Genomic DNA, 27,033 nt, shown 5'->3' on the forward strand with positions numbered 1-27,033 from the left:
AGTACAGTCTCCATTTTCAAGCCGCAGCGCCCCAGCTCTACGTCTAGGGGTTAGATCGGCGAAGCTCCATCTGAGTCTCCGCCCCCTGTACACCAGTTTAAGATTCTAGCCTTACTCCACCTCTTCCGTCTCTCCTTTCTCCTCTGGGTCCTGCTACCCCCCGGGGTCCCTTCCTTCCTGGATTCTTCTGACGCTGACGTTGACCCCCCTGACTCCTCCCCCTCTTTTCGGCGGGCTTTGGGACCTGGCTCCCTATCCGGGCTGCCAACTGCGCCGCCCTCCTGTACATTTGAACTTGGCGCACGCGCCCAGCCTTCAACCTTCCTCTCGACCGTTTCCTCGCTCCCCGATGGAGGCGTGGCCAATCCTGACTCATGTCCTCCCACTGGCAGTGCGCCGCCTGATCCCGATGCCTGGGACTCCTCCCCCCTACTGCACTCTGGTGTGGACGCTGGTCCTGATTTCCAACTGCTGCTCTCTGAGTCCCCTCTGGCCCCTTCTTCCTGGGGTGTCCCCCTAGGCACCCCCCTTGCTCTGACCATGGGAGCCCCTTTCTGTGAATCTTCCGATTCGCTGGAAAGACTCAGAGACCTCGGACCGCTGTCATCGCTAACATTTCCTTCGGACTCCTCCCCCTCGCTCTCTATTTCCTCCCTTTCCTGTGCCTCTGCTCCTGAACCCCTGACATCCATCCCCCCCTCGAAGCCCCCCCTTCCCCCCTCCCCTCCTTCAGGTGTGGGTACTGGGTGCTCCGTCGTTGTGGGGGTGAGTGCCGGATACAGTTCGTCCCCCGTGGCGTGCATCCAGCCGGATAAGTCCGGCTCGTCCTCCGTGCTCTTGCCGACCTCAATTTCCTCTGCTTCCATCTCTTTGCCGCCGTGCTCGAACCCAAGGTCCTCCCCCAACACGTCCATGTCCGTCTCTCCCCCGGTCTCCTCCGGGGACGTTGCCTGCCAAGGACCCCCCAGCCACTTCCTGCGCCACTGCTCCTCTGGTCGATCGTCCCACCAATAGGAACGGTCTGAGGCAGACCCCGAGGGTGATCCCTCCGGGGAACGTGTTTCTAGTGCCGGTTCCTCGGCCGAGGTGAACCCCTGGAATGTGCTGGCTGAAAATGTGGGTGTGAAAAGCCAGTCGTCGAAATACTCGGCTGGCATGGGCCTGTGTGGGAAAAGGGCATGAAACTCGTCCTTGAGAAGAGGTTCGTCCAAGGCATAGTCTGGCACCCAACTGTTGGCGCTGGCCGGGGTACCTTCTCTGGCGAGAAGATATTCTACTCCCTCTTCCCCCCATCTCGAGTCTAAAATCTCTGTGACCTCGTTGACGGGTTCCCGCCTTGGCGACCCCCCCCTTGTGGGCGTCTCCCTGAACGGGTCTGGTGCCGTGCCTGGCTCCTGAAATCTATGAGGTGCTTTGTAGGGCGTGAGCACTGATCTATGGAAAACTGGGTGCATTCTGGATCCCTCCGGCAGTGTCAACCGGAAGGCCACTGGATTGACCTGTGCCTCGACTTGGTAAGGTCCTAGCTGCTTATGCCCTAGCTTCTTCTTCGCTAACGATCTGGCCGGCACTGCCTGGGCTGCTAACCAAACCCAGTCTCCCACCTGTATGTCTTCCCCAACCCTTCTGTGCTTGTCAGCCTGCAGTTTGTATGCGTGCTTTGCTAGTTCTAACTGCCTCCGAAGCTGTTCGTGAACCTCCTGCAACTCTGATGCTAAGGCTTCCGCTGCCTGTGGCTCCCCCTCCCCCACTCTCGCTAATCCCGGGAAGGTTCTGGGATGCCTCCCGTTGTTGGCGAAGAACGGTGTCACCCCCGTGGACACGTGCTTCGTGTTGTTGTAGGCGAACTCAGCGAGCGGCAGGTAGTCCACCCATGTTGCCGGCTGCTGATTTGCGTAGCATCGCAGGTACTGCTGCATGATGGCGTTGACTCGCTCCGCTTGTCCGTTTGTCTGCGGGTGTCTCGCCGACGCTAGGTTGATCTTGACGTTCAGGAAACCCATCAGCTTCTGCCAGAAGTTCGAGATGAACTGTCGCCCCCGGTCGGACAGGATAGACCGTGGCAGACCGTGAACCCTGAACACGTGGTCTATGAACAGTTTGGCGGTCTGTTCCGCCGTGGCCACCTTCGCGCACGGAATGAAGTGGGCCATTTTGGTGAACATGTCCACCACCACTAGCACTGCCGTCTTGCCCCTCGAGCTGGGTAGATCCGTGACAAAGTCCAGGGCCACCCTCTCCCACGGTTCGAGCGGTGTCTGCAGCGGTTCGAGCAGTCCCGCCGGCGGTTTGTGCACTGACTTGGCCCTTTGGCAGGTGTCGCACCTCGAGACGTAATCCGCGACTTCCCCCCGCATCTTGGGCCACCAAAAATCTCTGGCTACTAATTCTACCGTCTTCTCTTTGCCAAAGTGCCCGACGGTGGGTGCGTTGTGCAACTGCTGCAGTACTTTCACGCGGAGGTCGTCTCCCGGTACGTAGAGGGCCCCTCTGCGGATGAGCAATCCGTCGCGTATCTGGAACTCGTCGTCCTCCGCCGTGCCCCTGTGCACCTCCTCCATCTTGGCTTGTGCGAAGGGGTCCTCCTGCAGTGCTCGACGTACAGCATCCAGGTCCACGGTTGCTGAAGCGCACGCCCACGCTTTCGGTGCGAAAATGTGCTTGGCCGCCGCTGGTGCCGCCTCCTCGAGGTATTGCGGCTTTCTGGACAGTGCATCCGCCATGATGTTGTTGTCGCCTGGGATGTACTCTATCCTGAAGTCGAAATCCGCAAAGAACTCCGCCCATCGTATGTGCCTCTGGTTCAGGAACCTTGCCGTGCGCCAGTACTCCAGGTTTTTATGGTCCGTGCGGACCTGCACTGTGTGTTTGGCTCCAATGAGGAAGTGCCGCCACGCCTTGAATGCTGCATGAATGGCCAGCAACTCCCTGTCCCAGATGGTGTAGTTCTGCTCTGACTTGCTGAGCTTCCTGGAGTAGAAGGCACACGGTCTCCAGTCCCCATGCGGGTCTTGCTGCAACAGTACTGCTCCCACGGCTCTGTCTGAGGCGTCCGTTTCAACCCTCATCGGTCTGCTGGGATTCACATGCAGTAGCTGCTCTTCGGACGAGAAGAGACGCTTGAGTTTCTGAAAGGACTGCTCCGCTTGCTCCGTCCAGATGAACTTCTTCTTCTTGGAGCTGAGCGTGTCGGTAATGGCCGCCGTCTGCATCGCGAACCCCTTGATGAACTTGCGGTAAAAGTTGGCGAAACCGACAAACCGCTGGACCTCCTTCCGATTGCGCGGGCTCTTCCAGTCCAACACTGAGCGAACCTTGGCGCTGTCCATGGCGAGCCCCTTGTCCGACAACTTGTAGCCCAGGAAATCTACCTCCTTCATGTCGAACTGGCACTTCTCCAGCTTGGCGTACAGCCTGTGCTCCTGCAGTCTCTGCAGAACTTCCTTGACGTCTCCCTCGTGGGTCTCCTCTGATTCTGAAAATATCAGGATGTCGTCCAGGAAGCAGACGCATTTCTTGTAGAGGAGACCCGCCAATACGTGATGCATGAAGGCTTGAAAACAGTGGGAGCCATTTTGTAATCCAAAGGGCATAACTCTGTATTCATAGGTGCCCAGGGGCGTGAACATGGCAGTCTTCCATTCGTCGCCCTCCCGTATGCGAATCAGGTTGTACGCCCCTCGCAGATCCAACTTTGTGAAAACGCGTCCTTTCCTCACCGTTGCGAGCAGGTCATCTATCTTGGGCATGGGAAAGGCTGTGGGCTTGGTTTTCGAGTTCAAAATTCTATAGTCCACCACAAGCCTTTTTTGGGGCGTGTCCTTCTTCTTCACAAAGAATACAGGACTGCCCCCCACTGCCTTCGACTCCTGGATGAAACCGCGCTTCAAGTTGAGGTCTATGAACTCCCTGAGTTCCTGCAGCTCGTCTTCAGACATGGAATACAGTTTCCCGGTTGGCAGCGTCGCCCCTGGCAGGAGGTCAATCTTGCAGTCATAGGACCTGTGGGGAGGCAGCTTGTCCGCTTCCTTCTCGCAGAAAACCTCCAAAAACGCTGCGTACTTGAGTGGCACTGCTTGCAGCGTGCCTAATTGTAGCTGCGGGTCATCCTCTTCCCCTTCCGGGCTAGGCAGAATGCAATGTTCCGCACAGTATGAGGAGCCGAAGGTCAGTTGTCGCTGGTACCACGCCAATGCTGGGCTGTGCCTGTGCAGCCAACTCATGCCTAATACTATAGGCGTGTCCGACAGTTGGGTGACATTGAAGCTGATGACTTCTCGGTGATTCCCAATTTGCATCACCATCGGAGGCGTTTGCTGCACCACCTGCCCCCCCAGCAATTCCCTGCCATCCACCGTGACAACCTTCAGAGGCAGCGTGGCTGGCAGGAGTGCTATGTTGTGCTCTTGAATGAAATCCAGTCCTATGAAGTCTGCGTTACTACCAGAGTCAATGGTAATCGGCACTTCCATAGTGAGTCCATTGGGTAGTTGGAGCGATGCTGTGAGCTGCACCACTGGTTTGGGCGGGAGGGGGTCTGTGGGCTGCAAAATCTCTGGGGACGGCTTCATTGACTTGTCTGGCTGGGCCCCAGTGCCTCTTCCTCCAACCAGACTCTGTCGTTTCCCTGCTGTGGTTCTCTCTGCTGAGTTGCGTCTGTTACTGTTGCTGAGGCTGAAGTGTGCTTGTGGAGCCTCTGGGGACACTCTTTCGCCATGTGCTGAGCACTGTCGCAGATGTAGCACTTCCTGTTCCCTCTAGGAGGCTTCGCTTTGACTGCTCCCGGTGTTAGGGCTCTGGTTGCTGACTGAGCCCTGGCGCCTCCAATTTCCATCGGTTCCTCTCCCCCTCCCTGCGGAGGTGTGGATTGCGCACGCGCTGCATCCTTGGGAAAGAGGGGAGGTGCTCTCACTGGCGTACGTCCCCAACGTCCTTCTTCTCTGTTCCATGGACGTTCTTCCAGACGCACCCCAATTTGCAGCGCCCGCCGGACAACTTCCTGAGTGCTCTTTGGTCTCTCCCCCCTTGCAATCTCATCTTTCACATTTGCATTCAAGCCTTCCCAAAAAAGGTCTCTGGCTGGGGCAGAATCCTTCTCCCATCCCAGCGCATGGACTAATGCAAAAAAGCGGGAATGGTACTGCCTTACACTGGCTCTGCCTTGTTTGAGCCCATGTATGTCTTTTCTGGCGATATCAATGTCTATATTTGATAAAAAACACGAATCCATCGCTTTAATGAATGCATCCGCATTTTGGAGCGCCGGATCCTTATCTCTCCACAGATTGCGCAGCCACGCTTTAGCTTCCCCATGCAAATGGGACAAGATAAACCCCACCTTCTCTTGCTCATCTCTAAAGTCTTTATCCAGCAGTTCCAGCGCAAACAGCACGTCTGCTCGGAAGTTAGGGTACTGCTGCAAATTCCCATCGAAATGAGATACCAGACTGCCTCCTCTTTTCCCCAGCCCAATCCCCTCTGATTTGGGTCTCGGTTGCCCCTGCTTAGCAAGCACTTCCAACCTGGCTTGGAGATCCCTGCAGGCGGCAGCCGCTTCCTCTTCCCTTTTCCTGGATGCGAGTACCTCCGCGTTGAGTTGTGTCACTGCATCTTGCAGGGCTGCTAGTTGCTGTTCTGTAGTCAACTTGCCTGACTTTTGTGAGCTCGCAAAGCACCAATCTTCTTCCCTCGCTGCGTCCACTCACGTTACGAGGTTTTTGGTGCAAAACTTTTGGTGGGATGGAGCTTACTGTCAGAGCTGGCTCCAGGTCCCAGCTCACAGAGGACCAACGCTAGCCGGCAGTAATGTACAAAAGTCTTTATTGAAGTACAGTCTCCATTTTCAAGCCGCAGCGCCCCAGCTCTACGTCTAGGGGTTAGATCGGCGAAGCTCCATCTGAGTCTCCGCCCCCTGTACACCAGTTTAAGATTCTAGCCTTACTCCACCTCTTCCGTCTCTCCTTTCTCCTCTGGGTCCTGCTACCCCCCGGGGTCCCTTCCTTCCTGGATTCTTCTGACGCTGACGTTGACCCCCCTGACTCCTCCCCCTCTTTTCGGCGGGCTTTGGGACCTGGCTCCCTATCCGGGCTGCCAACTGCGCCGCCCTCCTGTACATTTGAACTTGGCGCGCGCGCCCAGCCTTCAACCTTCCTCTCGACCGTTTCCTCGCTCCCCGATGGAGGCGTGGCCAATCCTGACTCATGTCCTCCCACTGGCAGTGCGCCGCCTGATCCCGATGCCTGGGACTCCTCCCCCCTACTGCACTCTGGTGTGGACGCTGGTCCTGATTTCCAACTGCTGCTCTCTGAGTCCCCTCTGGCCCCTTCTTCCTGGGGTGTCCCCCTAGGCACCCCCCTTGCTCTGACCATGGGAGCCCCTTTCTGTGAATCTTCCGATTCGCTGGAAAGACTCAGAGACCTCGGACCGCTGTCATCGCTAACATTTCCTTCGGACTCCTCCCCCTCGCTCTCTATTTCCTCCCTTTCCTGTGCCTCTGCTCCTGAACCCCTGACAGAAGCATACTCCAAAAATGTAGCTATGTTCATCAGTGCCTACCAGGCAGGGCACTTGACCTTCCCCCTTCCAGAATCCTAGATGTATTTTAATGTACACAGCCACATGAACGTCCAGCTAACGAGAAGTGTAGAGCGATTTCTGAGAGATTTAGAGTGATCCCATCGAGAGTGGCTGCCCAGCTAAGAATCTCTGCCCATTGCTGGAGAACGTTCCTGCGCCAGGAGACAGCTTAGATGAATGCTTGTTCTGATCTAATGACCCAATGACCTAATGATCCTGCTTCTGCAAATGTTATTCGATTTGGAAACCCTAGAAATACAGTAATATAAACCAATGCACACCCTGCAACTGTCCTGGAAAAAACAGGACGTCCCATTTCCTCCCACAACAGCATGGTGGCCGTTTTGGGTGCCATGCTCTCACAAGATACTGGGACGTCATCTCACCCCCCAAAAGCACTTTTTCAGGACTGTGATCTTGAGCAGTGCCCCAAAACATATATTTTGAGGGTGCCGTCCCCCCAAAGTGTTTTTTTGAAGCAGTGATCTTACATGGTGCCCCCAAATGTACTTTTTGGAGCACCAAGCCTGAAAAAGCACTTTTGAGGAGCCATGATCTCACGCAGGTCATGTGACTTGTGCAGGAGTGTGGCCCCGGAAGATGGTGTTCCAGTTTTCCCACACACCATGTTGGAGAGTATACAAATGAGTTGTGGTGCCTTTTTGTGTCCAGGTGAGGAGCTTGGGGGTCCTGCTGGGCCCTGCCCTTTCTGAGGGGTATGTGGGGGCAGTCAGTGGTCAAAGGTAACCCAGCAGAATAGAAACCAACAATGCTGACATGGTTCTCAGGAAACGGGCAGTGAAAAGCCTTTTCTTTGGGAACTGTGTACTGATCATTAGGAACAAAAGTGAAGTGAGGGAACAGAAGAGCACAAGCATTTTGTTTTCTCATAAATATATATGCAGTCACATTTATTTCAGCACTCATTTTAGAAAGACCTAAAACCTACATAATACCACTCTGTTACCCCTTGAGAATTTCTTATGTTTTTCAGCCCCCAAGATAACCTTATTTCCTAATTGATATGCTAATCACATTAATGTTTGAGCTTTCCAAAATTCTAATTAACAGCTTGCTTTGTCTCTAGCTAATTCACTAAATACTTGTTTCTTAACAAGATTAAAGGAGGCGGTGGATTTCCATTTTAGAACAAAACTGCTATCCTATATAAATCTAACCAAGTTTAACTGTTTTATACTGAAGTCCTATGCACACTTATCTAGGAGTAAGTTCCATTGCACCCAATGGCCCTTATGTATGAGCAGACAGGTACAGAATTGCACTGCCAGCTTCTCCTGAACAAACTATTGTTTTGTTTTTCATTCCTTTATTTAATTCATTTTATATGGGTGTTCTGAGAGCTCCAAGTCCCCTCATGAAACTAAATTCTTAGGTTCTATGGAGGGGTGAAGAAGCAATCCACGAGTTACAGAGATACTCTAACTTCTGAAATCTAGCAGGAGGGGAAGAGATGTCAGTGTATAAACAGGTTCCATATGAAAAATTCACAAAGCAATTACCTAAGTGTTTTTAGATTGCTTTAATAAGAGGACCTGCAACACAATGTTGCAGTGGAGCAGCCCACCCTGTTCCAGTCAGCCAAGCCCTCCCTCATAATACTCCATTGCATTCTCCCTCCCATCCATTCCTGTTGAGGAGCCAAAAGTTAGCAAGTGAGGACACCCCCCCCACAAAAGCCCCCATGGGCTGTTTGAGAGGTTTCTTCACCCCTTTAGGCTTTTCTCTTGCCAGATTTTTCGTAGTTCTGCAAAAAAAATTTGGTTCTCCTGAGCTAGCTGATACCACCATCCTGTGTATAGGTGCCGCTTTGACTTTATAAGCAGTGGCATTCATGTGTGGGCATCAGATATAGAAGTATTTCTGCCTTGCATTTTTATTCAAGTGTTGATGCTTTGATATACCCTGTACCTCTTCAGTACATAAGGTAGTATTCAACAAAATAATTGTGCTAGCAATTAGTGCTACTAAAATGGGATTTCCCCTACCTCTGTGCATGCCCCATTCTGTCCCACAATCTTTTATGGTGGTTGGGGGAACCCTCAGAACAGATTTAGAAGGTGTACGGGGGAGGAAGAGTGTTCCATTGAGAAAAGAATATCCCTTGTGCTGAGACACCTGGTGACTTTGCGCTACATTGAATACAACCCATAACCTCCAAAATTGATTTTCCATGACACCCCAAACCTATTAGTTTTATGAGAATATTGTGCAAGAAACAAAAGTAAGGAATGAGAATAAAATTCATACAGGATGTGGCACAAACATGACAAGGGAAGGCCAACAGCCAGAAAGAAAATGGAAGATAAGTAAATGACCCTGAGAGAAACCGAGGTAGGAGATCGTTTGCATGTTATGAAAGCAAATGATCTTCTTGACATACAGTTCTACATTCCCTACAAAGATTAGATAACTATAGACATGAACTAATGTTTTGTTATCAGCTTCACACGACTGATTTTTATACCTTATATATAAAACTCAGATATGGCTAACTATTGGGGGCAAAACTATTATCTGCCCCTGTTCTTTGTAATAGACAGTGGAGGAGGCTGGCAAAAAGGAAGTTTCTTGGTGGCTGTTTTTCTTGCACAGCTTTTAAAAACAAAGTTTGGAGATTCCTTTGGGAATGTGAAGTGGTATAGAAATGATTTAAAGAAACAACTGAACAAATAAATAATACAGTTCGAAGAGGATCAGATGCAGTGCCAACTCTCCTTCCATATCCACCCATTTGCCCTATCCTACCATAGACTGGTTGAGCACATGGGACTTTGGGGATAGATGCATCTGCTTTTACAATGTCCTTGAAGAGTCAGGAGCACAGGGACCATACTTGTACACTGTGGGATGCAACACACCAACACATCACCCTATATGCTGACACAACTGCTCTGAAGAATGGGCTTTCTCAGCCTTTAAACTCCTCTAGAATTTAAAGTGTGGTGTAGTGGTTAAGAGCGGTAGTCTCGTAATCTGGGGAACCGGGTTCGTGTCTCCGCTCCTCCACATGCAGCTGCTGGGTGACCTTGGGCTAGTCACACTTCTCTGAAGTCTCTCAGCCCCACTCACCTCACAGAGTGTTTGTTGTGGGGGAGGAAGGGAAAGGAGAATGTTAGCAGCTTTGAGACTCCTTAAAGGGAGTGAAAGGCGGGATATCAAATCCAAACTCTTCTTCTTCTAATGGCTCTTACTGGATTGTTCTGTGCACTGCACTCTCTGTTTCCCTCCCCTCTGAATGGGCATTAAGGGTAGTCAGTATTTGCTGTATTAGAATACATGAGGATAACTTAACAAACCACCATTTTATTATAGCTGTTTATTTGTATTCGGCTTTATCCATATTATACTTTGAGTATTCACATATTGATTAAATAAGAGGGAAAATCAGCTAAAGAAGTTTCAGCAAATCTAGTCCTTAAAAATGGAGAAACAAAGATGTTATCATTTACATTTCTCTAATAAGTCAACTGCTTTTTTCTTTATTATAGTCAAGTGATTGTTTTCATTGTTCTTTTCATTTAATCTTTCCTATTCAGTTATGTAAATAAAATATGTACAGACATTCACAGTTAAAATTTAAGATAATTTGCAACCAATACATTAGTATAAACAGTATATACAGTAACAAAAGATAAATGGTATTCAACATAAACTGGAAAAGTAACTAATACAGGCGATCATGTTACTCTACACCAAAAATATATTTTCACCCACTGATAAGTTCCTGGATACTGATAGCTTTCTTGTAATCAGCAATAGCTTCTTTCATTAAACCCATCTTGCCACGAATATCAGCTCTGAGTTTAAACATCAGGGAATCATACGGCTGAATTGACAGTGCTGTAAGAAGTTAGCATTGTTATTAGTGATTTCTCAGAGTAAATAAGAATGATATGCTAATATTCATCTGAAAGTGCTTGCATAATTTGGATATAGAAAGTTTATTGTGCAATCATCTTTATATCTACTCAGAAACAAGTCCAGACAAGATAGCCTAAATATTAATTTATTCTATTTTGAGATTCAGTCTGTCTCATAGGTTCAAAATGCAGATAATTTCTTTTGCTGCCGCCTCAAGTGAAAGGCAGGAATGTACCTTGGGGTCCCTTCCAGGATCAGAGCTGGGAAAAAGCACTAGGGGGAGCTAAACCCACCTGGGTCCAGTGTGACATCACAAGAAGAAAGAGGAGACGCTAAAAAGCAGTTTGCCCACCTCCAAACACAATTCAAGTCTCATACTGTTGACCAACTATGCATGATTGTCCAGACACATCTAGATTGAAAGTTTACACTCCCTAATTCATGCAGCATTTTGGGGGCTGTATAGTTCTGACCATTGGGATCAGAAAGATCATTTAACAGACCATTTTGAAGTTTTGCAATGCATTTTTAAAAGAAGAGGAAGGTACATAAACTACAGTGGTGCTCTCTCTCTCTCTCGCACGCTCTCTCTCTCTCTCTCTCTGTATCTCTGAGTATTTTTACCTTTTGAAATGGCTTCCTCAGCTTGCTCATATTCCTGCAATGTACTGTAGAGATTTGCCTTGTTAAAATATATTGCTGCCGAGAAAGGAGAAAGGCAAATTGCCTGCTCAAAATCTGCTTTTGCTTCTTCAAATTTCTTTAACAGCGTATTTGTAATAGCTCGATTTAGGAATGCAGATTCATTTGTTGGATCAAGCATCAGTGCCTTGGAATAATAGTTATTTGCCTAAAAAAATAAATAAAATGTATATGCATTTTGAAATTGCTTATTACTTTTGTTTTATAAAATCACTAACAACAACATGAGAAATGAATGAAGAATTTTGTTTTAGGGAAGCCTGGTTGTATTCCAGTCTAGTAGTTTTCTCCAGTAATTGCACAATTTGCTCATTCATTCATTCAGACAAACGTTATTCCAAACAATTGTATTTTGTTGTTTTCTCTGCCATCCCATTTTTTTTTCAGTTGTTGATTTACTGCAAAACTTTGTTGTTGTTGTTTATTAAATTTCTATACTGCCCTTCATCCAAAGATCACAGGTAGGTTTACAATATAAAACACAAAAATGTGTATCATACTAACAAACAGAAACCATACCCCAGAAACCATACCCCCTACACTTTAAACTTCCACTACAGCTGCAGAATAGTAGTATCAGGTGTGAACTGACTGCAGTACTATTGCTTCACCTGGGGCAAAGGAATAGTCTGTTTGATCCGAGCCATGACTACTGCCAATAACAGAACTGTATTTTACACAGTGGTAACTCGGGTTACATATGCTTCAGGTTACAGACTCCGCTAACCCAGAAATACTACCTTGGGTTAAGAACTCTGCTTCAGGATGAGAGCAGAAATCATGCAGCGGCGGCGTGGCAGCAGTGGGAGGCCCCATTAGCTAAAGTGGTGCTTCAGGTTAAGAACAGTTTCAGGTTAAGAACAGACCTCCAGAACGAATTAACTTCTTAACCCAAGGTACCACTGTATTGCTTTTGGTATGGTCTCAAAATTATTTCACGTGTGGTCATTTTGTAAAAGGTTTTTGTAGTATATCACTTCAAAACTGCTTAAATGTGAAGCAATTAATAAATTCAAGAAACAAACAAATAATCCATTGGCAGTACTTTTTATGACAAAAAATAATTATTATTCCTTTTCAGCACTGAACTTTTCTGGAGTTCCAGAAAAACACATAGAGGAAAGGACTATCAGTTTCACCTGCTGCATCTATATCAATGCTGACGTGCACAAATTGCCTTTTTGGAGAAGAAGGAAAGTCAACAGTAGCAATGGTTGTAAGCAGTAGACCGTATGAATGCTGGAAAGGGCTGCCTTTCCTTCTAAAGACTGCCTTCCCCTTTGCATGGGGATTATATAATACATAAACATTACTTAACAGGGTTGGTCCTACAATAATGCTTGCAAAAATGCATTGCTATCTACAATGCATTCTGATATATTTGGTTACTACGTTACTCAGTGGATCAGAAGTTTGCTCAAATTCTCATGATTTTTTGGAAATTTAAAATAAAGAACAGTAAAGAACATTTCATAAGAAATTCTGATAACTAGTATTCTATTTGTCCCATGCTCTATTACAAAGTTATATATTAGAGGAACATTATCAGCTGTCATTTCTAACTTGTAAAACGCTAATTATAGCTACAGAGGTAGAGTATATTCATTTAATATCTGGGAATGGCATTTTTTGTCACAAAAACAGCTAGTTCGGGCATGCAAAATTTTAAGTACTGTGTAATAAAAAGGTAAAGGTACCACGACCGTAAGGTCCAGTAGCGAACGAATCTGGGGTTGCGGCGCTCATTTCACTCTATAGGCCAAGGGAGCCGGCGTTTGTCCGCAGACAGCTTCTGGGTCATGTGGCCAGCATGACTAAGCCGCTTCTGGCGAACCAGAGCAGTGCACGGAAACACCGTTTACCTTCCCGTTGGAGTGGTACCTATTTATCTACTTGCACTTTAACATGCTTTCGAACTGCTAGGTGGGCAGGAGCTGGGACTGAACAACGGGAGCTCACCCTCTCGCGGGGATTTGAACCGCCGATCGGCAAGCCCTAGGCTCTGTGGTTTAGACCACAGTGCCACCTGCATCCCTAAGTACTGTGTACATAAATCCCAATGGGTGGTATGAACATATCTAAGCAGATACACGATCCTGCAGCCTTGCAATTGCTAGTTCCTCCTACGCTTGCTGTTGATATTGGTGTTGTTGACAGATCAGTAGACAGAGCACTGCTGTAGGGCAAGCAACTGCCCAGTACCCCACAGTACTGCCATATGGGGAAAGGGCCTTAGACTCTAGCATAGTTCTCCCTTCTGCCTCCACCCCAAAACTTGTACAGTGACCTTTCCAGTCAGTCTGGAAAATCAGGATGTGAGTCACCCATCCTTGAGCTTTAAGATGAAAATGCTTTTTAAGGATTGTGCTAAAAAATCTTCTACTAACTGAAATCATGCAAGCAAACCATTCCAAGGAAAAGAGTTCAAGAAGATTAGTGTCCACAGAATCAAATACAGACCTGTGAAAACTGCCTGTTGTTAAAGTAGATATTTGCTGCATTGAAATATGCCAAAGCATAGCTGGGGTCAATGGAGATAGCTTGCTGATAATCTTTCATGGCACAGTTTAAATATCCCATAAACTGGTTAATGACACCTCGATTAGTAAGCAGCTCTGCACTTGTAGTTACCTGAAATATAGTCAACATAAATAAAATTGTAGGAATAGAACTCATAAAGGACATAGTTGTTAGAAATAGACAGTAATATCTTGATCTTGACAGTTACCTTCAAATTATGATCTAAAAGCGGAGATGTTTATACACAGCAGCAGAGTAGATATATGCATGAGAATGAACTTAGAAGTGCAAACTAAACTTGGAAACCCACCCATGCACAGAGTAAATTGTTGAAATGTCTAATAGCCATGACTGGCATAACATTTCCCCATGTCATTGGTGCCTACATGCACCGTGACCACTGACTCTTCCCCAGCACTATCTACCATGCTATCTAGACAACTGGCAACATCTGTGCAACCTTCATGCCATGCAGGCAATTCACCCTGTGGTCTGCATGCCCACCACATCCACAATCAGTGCTTTTTTCTTTAAAAAATGTTTAGGGGTACTCTCATTTTCCTACGCATCTTGAAATACTGCCCCTCAATGAGGCCAAACTTAGATTCACAAGATGTTTAGGGGTATGCGTACCCCTGCATCCCCCCAGAAAAAAGCACTGTCCACAATTATCTATATTCTTAAAAATCATATATCACCCACTGCTGCGATCCATCCACCCACCAGAGAAGTATCTTTGGCACAAGAGGATAGATGTTTCTCCCCCAAGGAATGGATCCCTTCTAAGGGAATGTTTCCCTCTTCCTAAAGGTGGACACTCTCCTTCACCAAGACCCTCTCCCTGGCAACTATGATATCCCTGAAGCCCTCCTCCTCCACTCTCTCTGCCCCTCTTGCCTTTTACAGCATGAAATGGAAATGGGCACTATGAAATGCTGTGGCAGCTGCACTTAAGAAAACTAACTTAAGAGAGAGGAGTCAACTTTCTCTCACATGAGAAGTAAAAAGAATGTTGCAGAATTGCCCTGAGAACCTGGGGAAATCGGGACACACAAACCATCACATACATGTCTTGTATGCCAGCCTGTGAAAGGCTGAGTGCATATGAGTAACTGTCAAAGATAAGGAGCAAATTATAAGCAAATTGGAGATACTGTGGAAAGACAGAGTTTACATGAAGGGTATAAATTACAAGCAAGGAAGGACACTGCAAATGATCAGTAACAGATCAAATATTTACCTTGAGTGCAGCATTTGTATCTTGAAAGGCAGCAAAGGTATCGCCCATCTGAAGAGAGACTACAGCTCGCCCATCATAAGCAATGTGACACTTGGGATCGATATAAAGAACTGCTGAAAACTGGGCCCAAGCTTTCTGAAACTTTCCAAGAGCCTACAATAATTTAACATAACCAGTAACAAAATCAGACATAGTAAAAAAAAAAACCACCTCTCACCTCTTTAAAAATGTGCCTAGAAAAACCAACATCAAACTGGTCCCCCAAGATATTTTGGACTACATCTTCCATCATCCTGAACCAGTAGATAATCAGTAAAAGTCCAGAAAATGAACCTTGAATTGTTGCCTTATAATCAGATTTTAATGAAGTAAAATACATGTTACAATTCTAAATAGTTTGATTTTATCGAGTGAAACCAAACCTGTGCTGTTCTCAGGCTCATTAGCCATTATATATTGTAGAAAGTGAAAACCTGCAAATGTCATGGGCACAGAAATCCAAATGTCTCAGCGCCAGTCTGCAGCTCTGCCAGCCTTTGCTGGCCATCGCCTGCAGTGTGATGTAAACATCACCTGCTGAGTGATGCCAACCAACATCACTCTGTTGGTGCCAACCTCCTTCTGGATAGCGTACTCCAATCTCCCTTTGTGTTGGTCTTGCAACAAACCTGTGGGCAAATTCACTCCTGGCAAGATCTTTTCTGCTAGCAGCCAGTGTGGAGCACTGGAAAAAGATGTCCCAACAGAGGAGCTGAGCTACCTTGGTACCTGTCGGATCCCAAACCAGCCCCACTTTATGCTGATGCACCAAAACCCCACTGCTCTGTATTGCCCTACGTACTGGTTGGGGGCCAGTTTTAGAACTGCTCACTAACTGTGCAGTTCTATGCATGTTACAAAGAAGCATGTGAAGCTGTTACAGGAGCTTGTGAAGACTGAAAACACTACTTGCCATGTAGGTGTTTGTTGGAAGTATATCGACAAAACTGCCCAAAAGCTGTAAAGCTAGTTTCTAAATTAAATCAGTATTATTTCAAAACAATGTGTAGAGAGCTGCTTTATGACAAACCACAATAGCAATACAGTGAGCTATATGAAATGCAAAGAAAAGGTAATTTGTAATTTCCTTTTTCATATCTCAGTTAATGCAGAACTATTCCAATCCATTGACTGGTGTGTTGTGCAAGAGTTTCCCAGCAAAGTTTCATTTTAGGACTAACACGTCAACATTTCCACTAGCTTGCGTCCATAATTGTTCTTCCATTTGTGGAAAGGTTTCTTCCATTCACAGAAGGATCTTTGATCCAGCAGAGACCCCAACTGGTGGAAAGCGGGGATGGAGGTATTTTCTCCAATCCTGCCTTCCCAGTGCAGCACCCACTTACACCCTTCTGGAGGGCTATGTAGCTCAGAGCAGATTTCCAAGAAGCACAGGGGGTGGCAGGAAGAATTAGTGAAAAGTGCTTCCCCCGCTTCTGTCAGCAGGAGCACCCCATGAGCCAAGTGCTGTGCACAGAATCTCTAGATCCAAGGCTATATGTAGAAGCTCCTCCTCATATCCTGGACACTTACTGAAATAGTCATGTTTTAATTGCAGTGCCACTATCTCAGTAGGGCCGATCTTCTATAGTAATGTCTCATACCTCTATGAGTCTGCCAGTCTCCTTGTCCTTAACCACTTTGCCATTGCTGTGACAAAGGGTGCTAGTCTGGACTTTAACATGGTTTATTTTTAGGGATCATAGTTGTAAATTTCCTGCCTTAAGCCCATATACTCTCTGTCTCTCATTTCCGTGTAAGAAACCAATTTTTCTACTTCCTGATATGACAGGTTATTTATTAGGCAAAAAGGTTTAAGGTATACACACATTTTAAATGGACACATGTCCTGACCTCACACAAAAGGCGATCCATATACACCTCGTAACATTGCCAGCAGGATAAAGCTGAGAAGTATGGGAAGTTACAGGTTGCACTACGGGAACTGTGGAAAATAGCTCCTACTCTGCTTCTTTTCCCTATGAATTTCATAGGAAAATAGTACTGCTTTCTATTATTGATCTCCAACGGTTGAGAGTGCTGAGTACGATAGGCACAGGTCTTACATAAATCAGAGGGCATCAGTTCTTCTTACTGGTTAAAAATAGATTTAATCTAGGTATGAGAAATGGAAATAATTGACCTACAATCGCACTTATATGTGCTGGTTATTTTATCCTTAAGAAAAGTGTTTAAATCTTTAATGCTCATTATGTATTTTAAGTGAACGCCCTAAATTGTCAGAGGAAGTTTAAGGTTGCTGAGTGCAGTCGAATATTATAAAGGCACAGTTACCAATGCATTACCTGCAAACTATATCCTGCACAAAGTCTGGCCTTTATGCACAATGGATTCAGATGTATTGCTCTTGCGAAATCTTTCTGGGCTTGTCTAGTACCTTTCTCGTGACCATATTCCAGATATGCATTTCCTCGTCCAATATAGCCATCCAGAGAAAATGGATCTATTTTAATAACCTTTGAAAATGACTGCACAGCTTCTTCGTATTTCTGAAGTCTGAAAATCAATATACATTTGAAATTAAGTGTTTTATTAGCAACATTTGATATTATATACTTTACAATGAGTGAACAAGCAATGGTGCAGAAACCAGGACCATAAATATAATTTGTAGCCAAAACATCCCTCTCATTTTTGTATAATGCATTCTCACATGGCTTATTTTGGCATGGTTTATAGTATTTATTTCACCATCTATATTCCTTTTTCAAGCATGAGTTACATATTGTGCTGATCATGTGAACTTGTTCAGAAGCAGACCAAAGCAGCATTTTTCTTATTGTAAATATCCTGTTCTGGATACAGGGGCAGATTAGAACTTTGACTTTAAAATCTGATCTATGTGCTGTTCAGGCTGTTACCACCCACCACCATCTGACTGATCTCCTTCATCTTCTATGGGAAGCTTCTCTGAGACTTGGTGGGGGAAGCTGAGTATGAAGGACTAAGTTTCCTCATATACTATACAGCCCAACCTGAAATGGAAGGTGCTCCCTGACTGCTGTTCCTAAACTTTCTGTAGAGGTGGGGAGCCCTCTGAGGAAACAAGCTCCAAATCTCCGTCTCCCCTTTGCAGCCTATCCAGAGTGGAAGTGGGGTTGAAGAATAGCTTCTCTTTTCACATATTTTTTGTGCCCTTCCTGAACTGCAGCGCAGACTAGAGCATCCCCACTCTGGTTGGACCAGCCCTGGAGAAAAGGCAATGGTGGGAGAACAGCCTCCAGTAATTTTTGCACTGCTGCCACTGCCCAGCTAGCATGCTAAAAGGATTCCACACTGATCTGACCCTAGGTGAAAAGCCTGTGGGAAAAAGCAGAACTACAGGGCCTAAGAACTAAAAGCACACAAGAAAACCATTCAGCCTCTTGTTCGGGAAACCACCCATCGCAATTGAAATGTTCCTCAACTTCTGCTTTGCCAACTCTATTGTAAACCACGACATCAAAACATTTATTCTAAATCCCTACTGTTCGGTATTATTACCTATGACAGCAGTGTCCAATATTTTGAAGCAGTTTACCATCTTTTGGCTTACTCAGTGCTACTTCTGCAAAGTCCTAAAAACAGAGAAAGAAAATATTTGTGATGCACCCAGCACTGACGTCACAGGCATCATCCAGTAAGCGCCTATAATGCTAGCACATTGCTCATACCCACAGCTGTGAGTAGAAACCAGCACTTTCTGAGAAAAAAGAAAGTTTTTAAATTTTATTTTAAGTATGTATATCCCATCATTAATCCAGAGATCTCAGTGCAGGGAACAGTAAGTCTGCAATAAATAACAATCAACAGCAATTAAAACATAGTACATAAACCAGATATAAAGCAACTAACTTAGCATAGAATCAGTCACAGCCCCCAAACATCTTTGTAAACAGCCATGTTTTAGACTGTTATTAGAATAACATCAGTCCGGACATGCATTCCCATCAAGAACAAGTCATCCACCCAGTTCCCTGATATTGGAAACATCTAACCAGAGCATTTTCAGTCCAGATTCATTTTCCAATTACTAGACCTCATCTAGCCAACCACAGCAGCCAGACACCAGATGTACAAGAAACTGCACATCTTCAGCTGACTCAGATAACATGAAGAAACAGAACTGGGTGTCATCTGCATATTGATGGCACCCAAATCACCTCACCCAGCCGCTCCATATAGATGTAGCATTGGGGGGACAAAATAGAATCCTGTGCGACCCCACAAACCAATTTACATGGGGCTGAGTAGAAGCCACACACTTCCCACCCAAGGAATCAGCCCTTTGGTTAGGACTGGAACCATCACACCACTGTGCCTAATACCCTCAGTACATAAAGTCATTCCAATAAAATGCAGATCTAGGAGAATCAACAGAGCTGCACTCTCTCATCTCACTACAGAAAGAAGTCGTCCGTCAGGGAGACCAAAGCCAAACTGGGACCTAAAGACAGAATGAAGTGAATCTAGATAAACAGCCGTCACCAAGAATATATGAAACTGACTGGTCACCACCCTCCTGAGTGCCTAAGCAACTAGGCTATATTCAGAATAGACCTACTGAAAGTAACAGGACATGACTAAGTTAGGTCTGTACCTCTAGTGCATTAGCATGTTGGTTCAAATCTACATAGAGTAAGGCACGGTTGATCAACACTTTCAGAACAATGTCCTTGCTGGGCTCAAGAAGAAGAACAATCCCATAATCTTTCAAAGCCTGTAAAAATACACACAGTAACTGGTAAATAGTGCAAAATATGGAATCTCATTATCTTGTATAAAGACATTCTAATCTCCCCATCTGATTATTTACCTGTTTGCTTTTCAAGGAAATAAAGCAGGGTTGAGAAGCCTGTGGCCCTTCAGATGGTACGGAGTGAGCTACAACTCCAAACCTCCCAGACCATTAGCCATGCGGACTGTGGCTGATGGGAGCCAACAAATTCTAAAGGGTCAGAGGTTCCCCATTCCTGGAATAAAGGCTCAAGAAATGTGACTTATACTATATAACTTTACTAGGGTGTTTAACGAATAATTAAATGTACAATTTTCCAAGTTTCAGCAAAGTTAAGAGAAAATACTTAATTTTCAATGTTTTGTTTTAGCCTTGGTTTCGTGAACTATAGTGACTATAAAGTTTGCTGTAATGAAATACAAGGGAGAAATAGATTAAGAATAAATTTGGCATAGCTAAAAGCAATTCATTCTTCCCAACTTGGTGATTTGGGGAAAGAAAAGGACTTTAACCATGGCACTCTTAGCTGACAGGAGTGCCTTGAGCGACTCTTGGAAGTCAATTTATCATCAAAACTACAAGATATCATGGACCTTGGAATTTCCCAATTGCACCATCTGCTTAATCACAGGACTATTGATTTTGTACTACCTCTGGTCATCTTAGTAAATCTGTCTTTAACTGTGGTAGTTACATGTGTCTGATTAAGTTTTATTGGTTAGGTAATTTTTATTGGTTTTCATAGAATGTCTGATAAAGTTAAGAAAAAAATACAGCAAATTAAGAAAAATATAGCATTTAAATAAGTTTTTTAAAATGCAGGTTTTTTTCTTTCACTGAATTTGCACATTCATTCAGCAAATCTTTTATGAACCAACCATCATATGGGGTAGGGAAACAGTTAAGACCAGTGATGTGGGTTTTGTGGGGGGAATTTCCTATGCAAATTAGCATATTTAGGGTAATTTGTGCATAGGAAATTTTTCAGTGTGCATATTTAGGAAACAATTTTGAAACCTCTAAGCTTGCCTAATATTGTATTTGCAACTGGCATCCATTCATTTAACTAATAAACTTATGAAACAGAAAGATTTCCATGGAAAAGCAAAACATTGGAAAATTTACATTTTGGAAAAATTTACATCCCACATCACTGGTTAGAATATTCATAAACTTGGGATATAAATACTGAAAATGCAAGAAAAATCAACTAGCACTTTTTGCTGTCAAATATTGGCATCATGACAACAACAAAGCTAAAATCAACATAGAAAGGCAGAACAACCACTTGTCATTTGCCATATTAAATGTGCTTTTGCAGGCATCTATTCTCATCACTGTGGGTTCTTAAGGTGTGCAAGGGTCTGTCAACGTGATGCTATAAATTCATGAAATCATAGAATAGCCTTCCCCCAACTTGGTGCCCTTCATCTGTTGTAGCAAGTAACTCCCATAATCTTTGAGCATTGACTATGCTATCTGAGGCTGATGCCATGTTGGGAAAGCTACCACAGGGATTCAAATGCAGAGGCCATTACCAACCAAGTAACACAGTGTGAAGCTACCCAAAGTGAATGGGAATAAGAGCTCAGTGCAAATGCTACAGTACACAGAACTCTAGACTGAAGTTAGTAAACACAGTAAGTGAACAAATGCCATAAATTGGGAAAAGGCATGATAATTAAAAATAAAAGCAGGACATTCAGATTCAGAAACAGAGGTAAAGCAATTGAAAAGTATTATGTGACTGCCCTTTAAAAAAGAAACATACATTTTTGCTGTCCTTCAAGCAGTGGTAAGAAAGTGCTCTATTGTAATATGCCAAAATGCAACCATTGTCTAGGTCTATAGCTTTACTTAAATCTTCAACGGCATGTTTGTAAGTCTGTAGGGAAAAAATGACATGGCATTAGTCATATTACCTAAAATCGTCAAATAATCTGTATAAATGAATATCGCTACACATTCCTCTATATGTTGGCAGGTTTTCTATTGATATCTGTTGAAATTTGGAAGTTTATAAAATTATGAAGGTGAAAACAGCAAAGAAAATTTTTCTCTTTCATAATACAAGTGGTCATTCAGTGAAGTTACCTGGCAGGAGATTAAGGACAACATTTCTTCACACAAGGCATAATTAATTTATGGACTTCACCACCATAAGACATAGTGATGGCCAGCAGGTTATAGGTCTTTAAAAATAGTTAGATAGAAAAATACGGTAGATATAAGAGGCAGAACAGATTGAACCAAGCCTATTAATCAAGCTTGTAAATGGAAGCTTGATATTCAAAGGCAGAATACATATATGTTACCTGATGCTGGAAACAGAGAATGACCATCACCTATTGCCTGCTTGTAGTGGCATGTGTCTCAAAAAAATCAAAGCAGATTTTTGTCTGATCCAGCAATGCAATTCTTTTGGGAAAAGCACCCTGAGATTTTCAGGGATTGGACAGATGAAAGGAGCAGAAGTTTATAAGCTTCACGGGGCTCTTTTCTTTTAAAGTATTACCTCACCTATATTAGCTCATACTGTCTCCCTAAAACAGTTACCAATGTAACTGTTATAGTTATAGTTATTTTTAAAACAAACAAACAAACACTTATGTCCAGTTTCATGACAACCCTAACCCTAACCCCCCCCCCAAAAAAATGAACCAATTTCAGGGAAACAAGCAGCAGGGGTGGGGACTTGTGCAAGGGGAAACTGGGCTTCTATTGACATTGAATCCCACCCTATATTTCAAGAATATGTTCATTTAAGGCTGATTACTACATTGGTGTGTTAATCGTAAGTTTTCAATTCTTCTTTAAAATGAGGAGCAGTGTACTCCAAACATCTGTCTTTACCTGCAAAAGGTAACATACTTCATCACCAAAAAAAATAAGACAACGTTTTTACCCTGTTATAAAACTTCAGTGCTCCTCTATAAAGATAGGCTCTCACGCTTGTAGGCTGAATTCTGAGGGCTTCGTTGCAATTCATTATTCCCTTGGAAAATCTTCCTTTGCATCCATAGTAAGCAGCACGACTTAAATATGCCTTTACAAAAGCATTACAGAAGAAAACAAACACATTTTAGAAGGAAACAAACACCAACAGGCCCAGTACCAGACATTATGTTGCCTGAGATGGCTAGTAATTCTGCTGCTGCTCAGTCTTCTTTATGGTGCTAGTGAAGCAAACATCCTCCTCCTTCACCCTGCCATCTCCTCATTCCTGCTCCTCCTGTTACCTCACTTTATTTGTTTTCTTTTCTTTTCCAGAAGTTTTTCCACTAACCTTGCTCTGAGAAAGACCCAAGGGGGGATCTTCAGAGTGAAGTCCTCTGGGTGAGGTGGCCTGGGTTACAAATAACTTTAAAATTTCTAAATTTAAAACAGCATTTTGGGTTTCAGTGGCAAACTACAGCAGCAGTTTAGGCAATCTTCTGGTTACCTTGTCCAGAAGGCCTCACTCTGCAGAAGGACCCCTTTTGCATGAGTACCTGGCAAGAGATGTTAAATAGGAATGTAACAGAGGCCTCTAGAAAACTCCTTGCATGCTAATGAATGCTTCTTACTATATAGACACAGAATGCCTACACAGAGATGTACGTGTTTGGATAGGTAGGGGTGTGGCTAAATGAGCAGGCCTGAAATTTCAGCCCACACCATTGGCCCTGGTATACCACGAAGTAAATTTAATGAAGACGAACTAGAATCAACTTTTCCAGGGATTTGCAATCTACTATTTTTATTGCTCAGGGACGTGGGTGGCGCTGTAGGTTAAACCACAGAGCTTAGGACTTGCCGATCAGAAGGTCGGCGGTTCGAATCCCCGTGACGGGGTGAGCTCCCATTGCTCGGTCCCTGCTCCTGCCAACCTAGCAGTTCGAAAGCACGTCAAAGTGCAAGTAGATAAATAGGTACCGCTCCAGCGGGAACGGCGTTTCCGTGCGCTGCTCTGGTTCGCCAGAAGTGGCTTCATCATGCTGGCCACATGACCCGGAAACTGTACGCCGGCTCCCTTGGCCAATAAAGCGAGATGAGTGCCGCAACCCCAGAGTCGGTCACGACTGGACCTAATGGTCAGGGGTCCCTTTACCTTATTTTTATTGCTAAATGTAGAACATTGAGATAAGATAAGCTCTATTTTAGTGTCTCCAAAAATCAAATTTTCAGCATTACCTGAAAATGGTCTGGTTGAACAGCAAGTGTTTTGTTAAAATCTAATATGCACTTAGTTTGATGGAGCTGCATTCTGCAAAGCCCTCGCTGATAGTATGCATCTGCATAACGTGGATATAGCTTGACAGCAGAAGTAAAAGCATCACAGGCCTAAAAATACAGTAAAGTTAGTATTATTAAATATTGCCCTTTGTCTAGAATATATTGTCGAGAATATAAAACGTTTACAGCTTTAGGACTTTGTACTGCATAAAATCAGGCAAATGATACCAGTTATGGAGAGACAAATTCCAATGTTTAAATAGGCCTCACATTCTGAAAGTAGGTTTTAACAACATTCTTCAAGAGGCCCAGACAGTATCTGTTGTTATATGAGGTAGTAAATAGGACCATTTTTTAGATATTACCAAATTGGCCACATATTAACAAAACAGAAGTTAAATGTCTTATTAGGACTTCTAATTGTTATTATCTATCCCAGACAAGACCATTTACTGCCATATTGACCCAGTTTGACTAGGCTGTAACTGTGATGCTCAGATTAGTTTTTAGTTGCTGGTTTGCTAAATATATTGTTATTGTTTTACTGATGATTTGTTAATTTATATAATATGACTTATGTCATACCTGGGATGTATTATTATTATGTTGTTGTTATTTATTGTCTGTGAGCCTCTTTGAGATTCGTTTTAATGGAAAGAGGAATAGAAAATCTAATTAATCAAATCTATCCAATTTGGCCATTTTGTTTACTGCACTTAATTGAACAAGAATGTTATCAGCTATTTGGACATATAAAGTATTTTAATTCCAATTTAAGGAAATTACTCGACAAGCCTTCTTGTTATGGTATGAGGTGAGTGGCCACAAAGAGGGTGGGTGGGTTACTCTTGACAAGCCTTCTTGATCAAAATATATGCTCTGTATTTTTTAGAGAAGTTAGTAAAATTGATCAAAGTGAACCATGTCCTGCTGTACCCAGTGCAGGCTTTCACAAGGGGCATAGTGGAAGTGATCAGTATTTTGTTTTGAACTCTCTTATTCATATAAAACATTTAAAGTTAATTTTCTATAATATATCAAGGGAGTGGGGGGACATAACATATTGAGGAAACACAGATACTTAACTAAATTCTTCAGCAGTCATCCCAACAATTTTGCTATGAAAATGCAGTACCAATGAAAAAGAAGGAGGTGATGGTTCAAATACCAGAAATTCCTCTCATAGAGACAGTAAGGTTTTGCCCTCCCATTCTGGCTCCTGTTCAGCCACTGCCACCTTCAGCTCAGACATCTCCTGTGGGTTGTTAATGCCCTCTTCAGTCCCCAATGAGGCTCTCTGCTCTGCAGGATGGATAGGAAATGGGAGAACCTCCATCCCCAGTTCCTATTATTCACACGCCCCTTCTGCTTCTGCCCTGTCCTCATCAGTCTGAACTTGCCAATCCATGCCTGATCCCAATGGATCCATGGGGTTCAAGACAGAAAATCACTGCAGGGTATTATTAATCATGGCAAGTCACAGAGGGGAATTAATTAAAATAATCAATTATGACAATCACAAAGGGGAATGAATCGTAGACAATTATTGAAGAAATTTGAAGGAATTTAAGAACCAACTGAACACAGAATCAATTAATATCAATCACACAAACTAGCAAAAGGAATAAAAAAAAAATGTAGACAACCACAGAATTAATTAAGCTTGTGACACTGGAATAGCCAAGGGAAGATTCCACTTGCCACAAAGATTAGACACACAAAACTAGCTACAAGAGACAGAAAAATACAGAGAAATAATTGAGAGAATGAATAAAAGGAACCTGAGCACACAGAGCAGAAAACAGAGAAAAGTACAAACCTGAGTAACAAAGAAATGCAGAAAGAATTGCTAAACTATTGCCAGAAACAAAAGGCAGGAACTTCACTGGGGTTTCTTCTGGGAACAGGCTGCTTAGAAGTTCCTGAGACACAACTGCATTCCTGTCTTCAGGCATTAGAAGTTCAAGCGTGCCAGCATGGGAGAAGAACAGTGGCAAATTGATAATCCTGTAATCCTAAACATTTGTTGCTTTACCAGATGATGTACTATTGTTATTACGTAATTCATTTATTATGAAAATGAATCCCCTGCCTATACATATACTAAGCTGATAATAGCTAAAAATAATATTACAATAGAAGTATAATTGCAACCCATCAATAGCTTGGCTGGTTGATATTCCAGGCAGAAGGGATCCAGGAGTGGAATTCAACATGGCGCTAAGGAGAATGATCTTCCCTCTCCTACCCTCACACATTGTTCTGGGGGATCTACTGACCCTCCAAAGCAGATCTGAGGGAGGTGCACAGGGGAGAGGAGAGGAAGGAAAGCCCTGTTGTGCCAAAGGGAGTCCTTGCATTGTCCTTGCAGAACGGGGTAGCTAAATCTCGCCCTTAGTCTCTGTGCCTAGGTTGGCATCATCCTAAGAGGTGTGACTGAAGTGCTACTGCCCAATTGGAATAGCCCTCAGGTGAGGCTCCAATACTTTGGCCACCTCATGAGAAGAGAAGACTCCCTGGAAAAGCCCCTGATGTTGGGAAAGATTGAGGGCGCAAGGAGAAGGGGACGACGGAGGACGAGATGGTTGGACAGTGTTCTCGAAGCTACAAACATGAGTCTGACCAAGCTGTGGGAGGCGGTGGAAGACAGGAATGCCTGGCGTGCTCTGGTCCATGGGGTCACGAAGCGTCGGACACGACTAAACAACAACGATCCCCTTCCCTTCAAATTACTTTGTCTGACATGCCTAAGCAAAATTTAAAACAGTTTTGGACTTTCAACAAACCATTGAAGAGTATCGCAACGCTTGTCTTTAACTCATTTGAACAACACATTCAAAACTTTTGTGTACAATGTTTAAAACCAAAATGCCATAACACTTAAGAAATGTGTACCTCTAATAAGGAGACTTGCTCCATATAGCACTGGCCCATAAAAAAATATATTTCTGCAGCTTCAAATGTACTAGGTGTAGATCTTGAAGCGGCAGTATCCATCAGCCGCTTCAATGCTTGTTTAAAACTGGCTACAGCATCCTGTAATAAAAAGTAAGTGTAAAATATAGTTAACTGATGTTTGCAATCCCAGTCTTGAGAGTGATTGTGCTGCTCAGTTTGCTCA

At 44.2% G+C, this 27,033-nt stretch overlaps 1 protein-coding gene across 2 annotated transcripts in view; it reads right to left on the reverse strand.

Moving 5' to 3' along the window:
* Positions 1-9,896: 9,896 nt before the first annotated feature.
* Positions 9,897-27,033, reverse strand: part of TTC6 (tetratricopeptide repeat domain 6) — a 66,037-nt gene continuing 48,900 nt past the window's right edge. For both annotated transcript variants that reach the window (XM_080977495.1, XM_080977496.1), the window contains 11 exons: positions 26,808-26,948; positions 23,871-24,020; positions 22,603-22,743; positions 21,469-21,582; positions 19,560-19,679; positions 18,464-18,537; positions 17,266-17,476; positions 14,921-15,073; positions 13,621-13,791; positions 11,083-11,308; positions 9,897-10,437 (listed from right to left, as the gene is read on the reverse strand). In XM_080977495.1, the coding sequence (XP_080833621.1) occupies positions 10,304-10,437; positions 11,083-11,308; positions 13,621-13,791; positions 14,921-15,073; positions 17,266-17,476; positions 18,464-18,537; positions 19,560-19,679; positions 21,469-21,582; positions 22,603-22,743; positions 23,871-24,020; positions 26,808-26,948 (1,635 nt within the window). In that variant the 3' untranslated portion in view covers positions 9,897-10,303. The remainder of the gene's footprint in view (positions 10,438-11,082; positions 11,309-13,620; positions 13,792-14,920; positions 15,074-17,265; positions 17,477-18,463; positions 18,538-19,559; positions 19,680-21,468; positions 21,583-22,602; positions 22,744-23,870; positions 24,021-26,807; positions 26,949-27,033) is intronic.

Source organism: Podarcis pityusensis (genome assembly GCF_964106645.2).
Source record: "Podarcis pityusensis genome assembly, chromosome: 1".
Taxonomy (NCBI): Eukaryota; Metazoa; Chordata; class Lepidosauria; order Squamata; family Lacertidae; genus Podarcis; species Podarcis pityusensis.